General features: G+C 35.8%; 1 protein-coding gene across 1 annotated transcript; it reads right to left on the reverse strand.

Moving 5' to 3' along the window:
- Window positions 1–9,063: 9,063 nt before the first annotated feature.
- Window positions 9,064–12,603, reverse strand: LOC140143672 (protein Wnt-8b-like). Its single transcript, XM_072165491.1, has 6 exons — window positions 12,387–12,603; window positions 12,041–12,077; window positions 11,354–11,483; window positions 10,956–11,081; window positions 10,511–10,653; window positions 9,064–10,200 (listed from the first exon to the last, which is right to left on the reverse strand). Exons 1-6 carry the CDS (start codon window positions 12,461–12,463, stop codon window positions 9,667–9,669), a joined length of 1,047 nt encoding a protein of 348 aa, XP_072021592.1. The 5' UTR covers window positions 12,464–12,603; the 3' UTR covers window positions 9,064–9,666.
- Between the last annotated feature and the right edge of the window lie 1,133 nt (window positions 12,604–13,736).

Below are 13,736 nucleotides of genomic sequence, written 5' to 3' on the forward strand. Positions count from 1 at the left end.
TGCCTACAACAGGGGTAGATAGCTAACATGTTACTAGTAGTTTATCAATGCCTGCATCAGGGTACATATAGTTCACATGTTGCAAGTAGTTTATCAATAGCTATATCAGGGGTAGATAGCTAACATGATACTTGTAGTTTATCAATGCCTACATCAAGGGTAGATAGCTCACATGTTACTAGTAGTAGATAGTTCACATGTTGCAAGTAGTGGTGGCCTTGGACTCATAATCTGAGAGCTTGCACGACGTGCGTGGGTTCGATTCCCCGTCCCACCACCGTGTTGCGCCCTTGGGCAAGGCGCTTTGCCTCGCTTGCCTCACCCCACCCAGGTGCAATGGGAAGCTGTTAGGGTAGTCACAGTCGTTGTACTGATGGACCCTGTGCCACTTGCAGGCTGCAAACGTGGTTCCGACATATTCTAATGACGGCGGAATAAATGTAAAGCGCTTAGAGGCTGTTTACGGCATAAAGCGCTATATAAATGTCTACATTTATTTATTTATTTATTTTATCAATAGCTATATCAGGGGTAGATAGCTTACATGATACTAGTAGTTTATCAATGCCTACATCAGGGGTAGATAGCTCACATGATACTAGTAGTTTATCAATGCCTACATCAAGGGTAGACAGCTCACATGTTACTAGTAGTTTATCAATGCCTGTATCAGGGGTAGATAGCTCACATGTTACAAGTAGTTTATCAATGCCTACATCAGGGGTAGATAGCTCACATATTACAAGTAGTTTATCAATGCCTATATCAGAGGTAGATAGCTCACATGTTATAAGTAGTGCCTACATCAGGGGTAGATAACTCACATGATACTAGTAGCTTATCAATGCCTTTATCAGGGGTAGATAGTTCACATGTTGCAAGTAGTTTATCAATGGCTATATCAGGGGTAGATAGCTTACATGATACTAGTAGTTTATCAATGCCTACATCAAGGGTAGATAGCTCACATGTTACTAGTAGTTTATCAATGCCTGTATCAGGGGTAGATAGTTCACATGTTATAAGTAGTTTATCAATGCATACATCGGGGTAGATAGCGCACATGTTACAAGTAGTTTATCAATGCCTACATCAGGGGTTGATAGCTCACATGTTACAAGTAGTTTATCAATGCCTACATCAGGGGTAGATAGCTAACATGATACTAGTAGTTAATAAATACCTACATCAGTGGTAGATATCACACATGATACTAGTAATTTATCAATGCCTACATCAGGAGTAGATAGCTCACATGTTAATAGTAGTTTATCAATGCTTACATCAGGGGTAGATAGCTCACATGTTACTAGTAGTTTATCAATGCCTACATCAGGGGTAGATAGCTCCCATGTTACTAGTAGTTTATCAATGCCTACATCAGGGGTAGATAGCTCCCATGTTACTAGTAGTTTATCAATGCCTACATCAGGGGTAGATAGCTAACATGATACTAGTACTAGTTAATAAATACCTACATCAGGGTAGATATCACACATGATACTAGTAGTTTATCATTGCCTATATCAGGAGTAGATAGCTCACATGTTACTAGTAGTTTATCAATGCCTACATCAGGGGTAGATAACTCACATGATACTAGTAATTTATCAATGCCTACATCAGGGGTAGATAGCTCCCATGTTACTAGTAGTTTATCAATGCCTACATCAGGGGTAGATACCTCACATGTTACAAGTAGTTTGTCAATGCCTACATCAGGGGTAGATATCACACATGATAGTAGTAGTTTATCAATGCCTTTATCAGGGGTAGATAGTTCACATGTTGCAAGTAGTTTATCAATGCCTACATCAGGGGTAGATACCTCACATGATGGTGGTAGTTTATCAATGCCTACATCAGGGGTAGATAGCTCCCATGTTACTAGTAGTTTATCAATGCCTACATCATAGCTCCCATGTTACTAGTAGTTTATCAATGCCTACATCAGGGGTAGATACCTCACATGTTACAAGTAGTTTGTCAATGCCTACATCAGGGGTAGATATCACCCATGATACTAGTAGTTTATCAATGCCTTTATCAGGGGTAGATAGTTCACATGTTGCAAGTAGTTTATCAATGCCTACATCAGGGGTAGATACCTCACATGATGGTGGTAGTTTATCAATGCCTACATCAGGGGTAGATAGCTCACATGTTACAAGTAGTTTATCAATGCCTACATCAGGGGTAGATAGCTCATGTGTCACAAGTAGTTTATCAATGCCTACATAAGGCCAAAAAAAAAAGTTGTTTGCTTGCCCTCAACCGACCGCCCCTAATTTTGGAAATCAGAAAAAAGGTGTTTTTTTTCTATTTACTGTACAAAAGAATACCGACCCTAATTTTGGAAATTCCTGAAAAGGTTTTTTTTTTCTTTTCAAATTTTTGCATTCTGAAGATGTAAAAAAAATGTATTTTAGAGTTTTTGTTCAACATTTTAGTTGTTTTGTAATGTTAGTTGATTCATTTTGACACCAAAATTGTCTGATTTTTCATATTTTGAGCCTTAATTAATTACAAACAGTAGAGTTGGTTAGTAATAAAAGAAAAAAAAAAATCCCGACCGACCGACCCAATTGTTAAAATTCAATTGAGGGCAAGCAAACAATTTTTTTTTCTTGGCCTAAGGGGTAGATAGCTCATGTGTCATAAGTAGTTTATCAATGCCTACATCACGGGTAGATATCACACAAGTAGTTTATCAATGCCTACATCAAGAGTAGATAGCTCACATGTTACAAGTAGGTTATCGATGCCTACAACAGGGTAGATAGCTAACATGTTACTAGTAGTTTATCAATGCCTGCATCAGGGTACATATAGTTCACATGTTGCAAGTAGTTTATCAATAGCTATATCAGGGGTAGATAGCTAACATGATACTTGTAGTTTATCAATGCCTACATCAAGAGTAGATAGCTCACATGTTACAAGTAGTTTATCAATGCCTACATCAGGGGTAGATAGCTCCCATGTTACTAGTAGTTTATCAATGCCTACATCAGGGGTAGATAGCTCACATGTTACAAGTAGTTTGTCAATGCCTACATCAGGAGTAGATAGCTCACATGTTAATAGTAGTTTATCAATGCCTACATCAGGGGTAGATAGCTCCCATGTTACTAGTAGTTTATCAATGCCTACATCAGGGGTATATAGCTAACATGATACTAGTACTAGTTAATAAATACCTACATCAGGGGTAGATATCACACATGATACTAGTAGTTTATCATTGCCTATATCAGGAGTAGATAGCTCACATGTTACTAGTAGTTTATCAATGCCTACATCAGGGGTAGATAACTCACATGATACTAGTAATTTATCAATGCCTACATCAGGGTAGATAGCTCCCATGTTACTAGTAGTTTATCAATGCCTACATCAGGGAAGATAGCTCCCATGTTACTAGTAGTTTATCAATGCCTACATCAGGGGTAGATACCTCACATGTTACAAGTAGTTTGTCAATGCCTACATCAGTGGTAGATAGCTCACATGATACTAGTAGTTTATCAATGCCTTTATCAGGGGTAGATAGTTCACATGTTGCAAGTAGTTTATCAATGCCTACATCAGGGGTAGATACCTCACATGATGGTGGTAGTTTATCAATGCCTAAATCAGGGGTAGATAGCTCCCATGTTACTAGTAGTTTATCAATGCCTACATCATAGCTCCCATGTTACTAGTAGTTTATCAATGCCTACATCAGGGGTAGATACCTCACATGTTACAAGTAGTTTGTCAATGCCTACATCAGGGGTAGATATCACACATGATACTAGTAGTTTATCAATGCCTTTATCAGGGGTAGATAGTTCACATGTTGCAAGTAGTTTATCAATGCCTACATCAGGGGTAGATACCTCACATGATGGTGGTAGTTTATCAATGCCTACATCAGGGGTAGATAGCTCACATGTTACAAGTAGTTTATCAATGCCTACATCAGGGGTAGATAGCTCATGTGTCACAAGTAGTTTATCAATGCCTACATAAGGCCAAAAAAAAAAGTTGTTTGCTTGCCCTCAACCGACCGACCCTAATTTTGGAAATCAGAAAAAAGGTGTTTTTTTTCTATTTACTGTACAAAAGAATACCGACCCTAATTTTGGAAATTCCTGAAAAAGTTTTTTTTTTTTTTTTTTTGCATTCTGAAGATGTAACAAAAATGTATTTTAGAGTTTTTGTTCAACATTTTAGTTGTTTTGTAATGTTAGTTGATTCATTTTGACACCAAAATTGTCTGATTTTTCATATTTTGAGCCTTAATTACAAACAGTAGAGTTGGTTAGTAATAAAAGAAATCCCGACCGACCGACCCAATTGTTAAAATTCAATTGAGGGCAAGCAAACAATTTTTTTTTCTTGGCCTAAGGGGTAGATAGCTCATGTGTCATAAGTAGTTTATCAATGCCTACATCACGGGTAGATATCACACAAGTAGTTTATCAATGCCTATATCAGGGGTAGATAGCTCACATGTTACAAGTAGGTTATCGATGCCTACAACAGGGGTAGATAGCTAACATGTTACTAGTAGTTTATTAATGCCTGCATCAGGGTACATATAGTTCACATGTTGCAAGTAGTTTATCAATAGCTATATCAGGGGTAGATAGCTAACATGATACTTGTAGTTTATCAATGCCTACATCAAGGGTAGATAGCTCACATGTTACAAATAGTTTATCAATGCCTACATCAGGGGTATCTCACATATTACAAGTAGTTTATCTATGCCTATATTAGAGGTAGATAGCTCACATGTTATAAGTAGTTTATCAATGCCTACATCAGGGGTAGATAACTCACATGATACTAGTAGTTTATCAATGCCTTTATCAGGGGTAGATAGTTCACATGTTGCAAGTAGTTTATCAATAGCTATATCAGGGGTAGATAGCTTACATGATACTCGCAGTTTATCAATGCCTACATCAGGGGTAGATAGCTCACATGATACTAGTAGTTTATCAATGCCTATACATCAAGGGTAGATAGCTCACATGTTACTAGTAGTTTATCAATGCCTGTATCAGGGGTAGATAGCTCACATGTTACAAGTAGTTTATCAATGCCTACATCAGGGGTAGATAGCTCACATATTACAAGTAGTTTATCAATGCCTATATCAGAGGTAGATAGCTCACATGTTATAAGTAGTGCCTACATCAGGGGTAGATAACTCACATGATACTAGTAGTTTATCAATGCCTTTATCAGGGGTAGATAGTTCACATGTTGCAAGTAGTTTATCAATGGCTATATCAGGGGTAGATAGCTTACATGATACTAGTAGTTTATCAATGCCTACATCAAGGGTAGATAGCTCACATGTTACCAGTAGTTTATCAATGCCTGCATCAGGGGTAGATAGTTCACATGTTATAAGTAGTTTATCAATGCATACATCGGGGTAGATAGCGCACATGTTACAAGTAGTTTATCAATGCCTACATCAGGGGTTGATAGCTCACATGTTACAAGTAGTTTATCAATGCCTACATCAGGGGTAGATAGCTAACATGATACTAGTAGTTAATAAATACCTACATCAGTGGTAGATATCACACATGATACTAGTAATTTATCAATGCCTACATCAGGAGTAGATAGCTCACATGTTAATAGTAGTTTATCAATGCTTACATCAGGGGTGATAGCTCACATGTTACTAGTAGTTTATCAATGCCTACATCAGGGGTAGATAGCTCCCATGTTACTAGTAGTTTATCAATGCCTACATAAGGGGTAGATAGCTAACATGATACTAGTACTAGTTAATAAATACCTACATCAGGGGTAGATATCACACATGATACTAGTAGTTTATCATTGCCTATATCAGGAGTAGATAGCTCACATGTTACTAGTAGTTTATCAATGCCTACATCAGGAGTAGATAACTCACATGATACTAGTAATTTATCAATGCCTACATCAGGGGTAGATAGCTCCCATGTTACTAGTAGTTTATCAATGCCTACATCAGGGGATAGCTCCCATGTTACTAGTAGTTTATCAATGCCTACATCAGGGGTAGATACCTCACATGTTACAAGTAGTTTGTCAATGCCTACATCAGGGGTAGATAGCTCACATGTTACAAGTAGCTTATCAATGCCTACATCAGGGGTAGATAGCTCACATGATGCTAGTAGTTTATCAATGCATACATCAGGGGGTAGAAATCACACATGTTACCAGTAGTTTATTAATGCCCACATCAGCGGTAGATAGCTGGCATGATACTAGTATACTGCCAAAAAAATCCATATTTTAATAATAAGCCATATTTGGGTTATTGTGACACCCATTGAATCCAATGTGTGTGACCTCAAGAAGTAAAGTTACAAGCATTTGATAAGACAAAGGTCCAGTTTTGAATGTGACTCCAGCAGTGGTGTAGTCAAGGGGGCAGCTCCCCCCCCCCTGTGAGAAGTCTAGCCACCCCCCTGTGGGATGGATGCTGGCCACCCTGGTATGTAAGATTTTTAGCCCTTTGTACTTTTCCCCTTAAAGGTTGGCTTGCCCCCCTCCCTTTGTCCACCGTCTGAAAAAGTGTTGGCTACGCCACTGCACATCGTGGTAGAAGCTGCCACAGCCACGACATCAGTTGAGTTCCACAACTTTGTCTTCCTATCATCAGAAACATGGCTCTTGAAACTCTCAAAATTCATCTAATGTTTTTTTTTTATCCCACATACACCATTTTGTTTATCTTATTCTTCACTTTAATTTTGTGACACCTCACATCTGAAGTTCATTTTATTCACGACACATTTTGATGATTTCTTCTTGGACAAGAATGTTATGTGGAGTCTTCTAACAAAGTACCAAGTCCTTCATGCGCATTGCGCAAAACATTGAAATAATGTGTGTGGGAAGTGTAAGTGTTGCGTGATGATATACCACTCTGTAGTAATTGGAAAAAATTGTGTCGCCCACATTGAATTCTAATTTTCACGAATGCTTTAACTTCCATTGTTAATTTCTTTTGTATAATCCAACAACCAGACTACACTCATAAAAATGGTAATGTTTTTTAATCTTGCATTAATTCCTTTTATAAACCACCATGAGGCCGTATAAAATTAATGTTTTGGTTCTCGTCCAGAGGATTTTCATGAATTGATGAGGGAGGGAGGTGTTTTTTTTTTTTTTTTTTTTCAATGTAAAATTAGCATTGTCAGTAGTTTTCGGTCTTCTCCAACAGTGCTCGAGGAAACGATGAGGCCCTTTTTTTTTTTTTTTTTTTCAAATGTGAGATTCTGAGGGATAAACCCCCTAGAGTACCACAAAAAGACTTGGAAGTGATGCTTGTTCTCTAATAAACTTATTTATATGTATGAAGATTTCATAAATCATTCCAAAGTCTAAAAAAATTGAAAAATCTAAAAAAAATAAAAAATCTGACAAATCCCAGAAATTGAGGAGGGAGGGGACGAGAACCAAAATATTAATTTTACACGGCCTGACCATGGCAGGTTGTGTGAGGGATTTATGGTCAAAACACTGTGTCGCAGATGAAATATTTTTGGTATTTAATGTTGCTCATTCTGAAGCAGACGTACTTTCAGTTGGGACATGGCTCGAATTTGAAATAACAATTTATACTGATACAAAGCAGCGAAAATTTAAATGCCATGGCCTACCTTGAATTTTTTTAAATACCATCGAAATATGTCGCAAGGTTTTGTGAAACCAATGTGTTTTAACACGTACCTTAGTGGTTGCAAACACTGAAATTGAACCAAAGCGTCCTTAAATATACTGTTTATCATGCAAGTTACATGATAGATATGTTTTCAGATCCACATGATTCATGTATTTGAGAAAGAACCCCTCGGAAAAGGTTCAGACCGTATTTTTAAGAAATGTAACATACGTTACCATAAAATGCAGAGTTAAAACAAAAACTGTTGAGCAAATTATAGCCGCAGGTGTACTTGATCAACTTGAGCAATATAATTTCGTTTACTCATTTCCAACATACTTGTCAGGCATTTTGAAGTTAAAATGTAACATACGTGACCGAAACATACGTTCCCATTAATTATAACACCCAAATAACATTGACTAAAACCATGCCTGATTAACCGTATATTGTTTTCTGATAACGCCACCACTCCTTAGGAAAGGAGCATTACAGAAAACAGGCTCAATGAAAAGTATCCAAACTGTAACGCAAGTTTCATCTAAATTTTCAATTTTTCAACTCTTTTTGAGGCAATCAATTCACCTTAAACAAAAAATTCTTTTTGAACTAAAAGGTGACATCGCATTGTTTTATGCCAAAACAATTAGTTTATGCATTGTCAACAAAAGAGCTTTGTTATATAAGATCAATACTGTGAAACAGGTTTGAGGTTGCTAGCGCTATACTCGACATATGGAGTGTCATTTATAAGTGCCACCCCTCAAATTTTAATATCGGGAGATTTACCCCCTCCCCCATATCCCGAAATCTACGCATATGAAAATAATGATGTGAAAAGAAAGCGAGGCAGTAATTATTATGTAATATCTGCATTGATTATGTGTTTTATTTTCGTAAAGTTCATGTCATACAAAAATAGCAACAAAACATATGGTCAAAGTCAAGGTAAATCAAGTATCTAAAATAAGTTTATGTTATAATATATATATATTTACATACTATTTACAAAAGTTATAAGTCTGCACGTTTACAACACTACGACGATCTCGTGCAGTCCATGTCAGTCCAGTCCTAAAATAGTTGTTATATTTAAAATATTTACATATTATTTACAAAATCTTAGTTACAACGTCAGCTCGCTTACACATTTATAAATCCATAGAGCTCGTTTATTCTAGAAGTTAAAACATTACACTTAATACTGTTCATCATATATAGAAACCAGTGCCGATGTATTTTGGGAATATTCCAAAATCTCACGATAATTGTTAAAATTGTACTTTCTCGATATAATTATTATGTTGTTCAAAACAATGACTCTATAGTTTAAATTTACTGGCACATAATACTGTCTTAATCTCAGCATTATACTCAGCAAGAATTTTGGAGCTATTACACAAACGCGTTTTGGTTTGGTCAAAACGTTTTAATAACATTTAAATATCAGGTTATATAAAGGGCGTTGTTATACAAACCTCCTTATAATTTATTATGTGGTTCAAAACAATGTATACTTTATGTAAGCGTATTATACTCTTTTTGAAATGGTTTAGTTCAATAACATTTAAATGACGGGTCATTTTAAGGTCATGAAAACATTTTAAAATGTTTCATACAAAAAATATTTGGTCAACATTTAATAACAGTGTTAGAATGATTTTCATTAAGTTTACAAAAAATGTTTTCTGAATGTTGTTAAAAATAACAAGGGTTTGAACCTTTATATAACCTGAAATTTAAATGATTTCTGTATTTCTGAAATATTGTGTGTTTGATGGCTAACTGCACATTACAACATATCGCAGTCGTCATATTTGAGGGACATACCCTGTTTATTATTATTCATTATAACATTTCAGTTCATCAAAGTTCGAGTATTAAAAAATATATCAAAGTTCACATAGCAGCAGTACAATGGCATCTTGCAAGAAATGTTCGTTTTTGTCAGTCAAAGACATATCAAGTTCCGTAAAATGTCCAGTCCAAGTTCATAAGATCTCGCAGGCATAAACGGTCTTCTCCGATTTACATGTATCACATCTCACGTTGCAGCACCATTGGAATTGACAATTACATCTAGACTCCACCACAATCTTTGTCCTCGTTACTCTAAGTCCACATTTAGTGCATAGTCTCTTGCAACTGTGATGCTCCCACGAGGCCAGTTCATCAACCGAAGCATCATCTTTAGGACTTCGCAAACACTCACGGCCTTCCGTACCACGTGTACCGATGGTAGAATTTGCGTCACAGTAATCAGGGGACTTCTCCAAGTAGACCAAATTCGTCTTTTTCAGTTGAGTTGAATCCTCGCCGTTTTCTCCTTCTACAGTTCTCGAAGCAACCTTTCCATTGATGAGTTGACCACGAACATAATTTACACGGACGGCATCCAGATATTTCTTCTTGAGTATAGATCCGATGACGCGAAAGTCAGCGAGTTGATCCCAACACGTTTGGACGGAGCAGCTACCTGACACACCATGACACTTGCATCGTCGTTGCATGTTCTTACGAACAACCTGTCAGGGAAAAAAATAATAAGAAAAACGTTAAGCATTGAAATGTACAATTAATCGTACCCTTCGCATGAACATTAAAGGGCTGATCAGGATATGTGATCTCACTCAATAGATCTTTCATTTGGGCACATAACATCCCCTCTCGTCTACCGAAGATAGCAACATCAATATTACATCACAATTTGCTTGTTGCCGTCCGCCGACATACACACATACTAATGTATGTCTTTAAAAGTTGATCAAAATGTTTGCCAACAAATATATATATATATATATAGCATAGTTCCAAAAGATGTTTTAGTCGTCTTACCTTTCTTCCAACTTCGTTGTTATGGAGATTGGCGACAGCTCTTGCATCATCACCAGTTTCTAATTCGTCTATGAAATTCTTGGAAAGTCTCTCGCCGAAATTGACATTATCACTACAACCACCCCACTGCCAGTCGTCACCGCCTAAATGAGGGAAAAAACAAACAAAATGTTAGTTTGAAATAACATTTGATGGACAAAAAGTTGCTGGAATGTGTCACTTTTGAACGAATCCATGCCTCTGAAGAATGAAGGCCTAATGGCGTTTACTAAACAGATCTGTAAAGCCATGTCGTACAAGTCCAAAATGTTATGCATTTCTAATCTGTTTCAAGAACCATCATCCAAAATAACTTTAATTAAAGTAAAGAGTCACATTTTACCAGTCGTTATGGCAGCATTTCAAAGCTACAAACCGACATAATTGATATCAATAATTTTCTTACCCATTTGTCCGACTTTGCTGTTGTCACATCCGCATTTGGTGAAGTCACCCAGACTACAATTCTTGGTCAATGTAAACATAATTCCGGCAGTGTTGATGGCATGAATGAAAGACATCTCACGAGTCGCTGTATAGATGGAAAAACAAAACAACAAATCATTAACATGATTAAGTGGAATAAGAACAAACTAAACCTAACATTGCCCTTCTGCAAAAATGCAAAAGAGAACATAATATTTCGTTAACTTTACATATTCAAGTATTTGAGTGAAAAGCGTCCTTGATAAAATGTTCCATCGTGGAGGAAATGCTGCTTCATATATTCGTAACTAATTGATAAGTTTTGAGTTCTCTTTACATGTATTTATCACTCTTAAATTGCAGGTAAAATCAACTTACGATTCAATTCGGTGAATAACGACAGCGAGTTGTCGGGACAATTCCATCGATCCCACTTGAATTGATGTTTACACTCCGACATGGCGTGGTTCGCTCCAGCTGCTATGCTGTCAGAGTAAGACAAATAAGTCTGTGGAAGAGATGACAAGTGATATGATTAGAGTTCAATGTTATTGTTATCAGGTTAATACTGAAATTTGGCCTAATTTGTATGGGTATGAAACATACAAAACTCGCATAAACGTCAAAAAAGAAATACGCGAAAATTGTATCAAATTAAATAGACATTATTGCATTATTTCCGATTTTGGCGAATAGAGACAAACGTCAAAAAACAAGCACAATTTCAAAATTAAACTTATTTCGTTCCACACAAAGTATTAAAAAGGGGTCAGAAATAAATAATAATCCTAACAAGGCAAGTATGTGAATATCAGTTCTTTCTGTTCATTTCTTGTTACTTATGTTTCGCAATGGTTTCCTGATCTAAACAAAATCCATTAATACTACTAAGCTCTCTCCACTTGTAATAAACGTGTCAAATTAGTTTCTTTAGTAAATCATAAAAACAAGTTAAGTCACATTCTAATGAGAAAACAGTAGATCTACTCAGGAAAAAAATAACATTCAACTTGTAACATATATTTCAAATTCAAATTATGTCAGATGGTAAACGACAATTCTTACCTTTGAACCAGCTAGCAGTAGATTAGTTGCTTGTGACCTGTCAAATAAAAAAAAAAGAAAACAATCTTAATAAAACTCATCAGGTTTAGTAATTAACATAGTAAGTTTTCTTCAAACTATAGGTAGGCCTATTATTCCAAATTTACTTATCTAATCCATTCATTTATTTTCGTGTGCTCAACAAAGTGTAATAGAAGAAATAGTTACATGTTTTTAGATGCACGTGAGATGCATTCCTAACTTAGCAATACTGCAAAACTACTATATAGATATATAATAAAGATTTACTAAATTACATTTTTTTAACTCCAACAAATGTATGACATTTTTTTTGCAAAATACTTACCAGCCATTAATGAAGCAATGTACCTGCATCGCAGATAGCAAACAACAATACAAAACTGCAGCAACTTGACGAAACATGATGAAGAATATTCCGTAGAGTTATAAAGTAATTCAAGCAATTTCCAATATCAGAGTATTATTCCAACAAATATTAATAGACTAAGCGAGATGAGATGCTGTTCTGACGGTAGCTAAAGCAATTGTGACGTTGAAACGAACTTGCACTTGAATTCCATAGGAGGATCGACCCATATATGTATTGAAATAACTTCCTTTGCATGTGCCTAAAAGACAATCGACATCAAACGTCGGCTGCCGCGCCCAAAGTGCGCCGCGCCATTTCCTCTATTGTTCATGAGACGGAAAAGAAAGGAACGATCGAAACGCGCCTGCGCATTTCCTTGTGTAAAGTACAAGTAGTAGGCCTACATTTAATATTTCATCTAATCGAATGTATGGGAAATATAAAATAATTGAGGCGGGTGTGCAATATAATTGAGAGCTTAAAACCGAACTTTATATGTAGAAAAATTTATGTTTTAAATTTAAATATTTAATTCATTCTGGAAAATGAATACAATCTCTGTTGTTTTTCTTTTTGAACATGGGATAATAATATATATTTTATTATTATTACTATCATCAATCAATCAATCAATCAAGTTTGGTCGATGATAGTAATACTAATAATGATACAATAGTACTGTTATTATTATCCCATGTTAAAAAAAATAACAGAGATTGCATGTACCGTATTCATTTTCCAGAACGAAATAAATGTTAAAACTTAATAATTATTACTATCTGCAAAAACAGCAGATCAACACTTAATAAACACTTGCTTATAAATTAACACCCTATACTTTCACTGTACAAATAAGTGTTTATGCTCTGCTGTTTTGAAATGCAGGCCTACTTATATATATCATGTTTTTACAAGGCTTTGCATGTTATTTCTGTATGTATTCATGTTGTGAATTGAATTGACGGCAAGGTTTTTCCAGTTCCTAGTTCGCTTCATAATTCAATAATGTTCAATTTCAATCATATTATATAAACGTTTGATCCCGAGCGTTTGTTTCCTTATGAAAAATAAAAACAATTGAACATGTGATATATTCTTGCTATCATTATTATAAATACTATATTTGTGTTATTACCAATATCATCCTTTTCCTGCTATGAATGTGATTTCTATATTTTATATAATGTTAATAAAATTGAACTGAATTGAATTGACGGCAAAGTGCTTTTTCCAGTTCCTGGCTGGACGCTAACATTATTGACATCTCCGAGTTCAAACATCCCGCCTTCAACTTTCGGCATATTAAGCGGATTAGGACACCGCATA

This window comes from Amphiura filiformis, unplaced genomic scaffold (genome assembly GCF_039555335.1).
Source record: "Amphiura filiformis unplaced genomic scaffold, Afil_fr2py scaffold_25, whole genome shotgun sequence".
NCBI lineage: Eukaryota > Metazoa > Echinodermata > Ophiuroidea > Amphilepidida > Amphiuridae > Amphiura > Amphiura filiformis.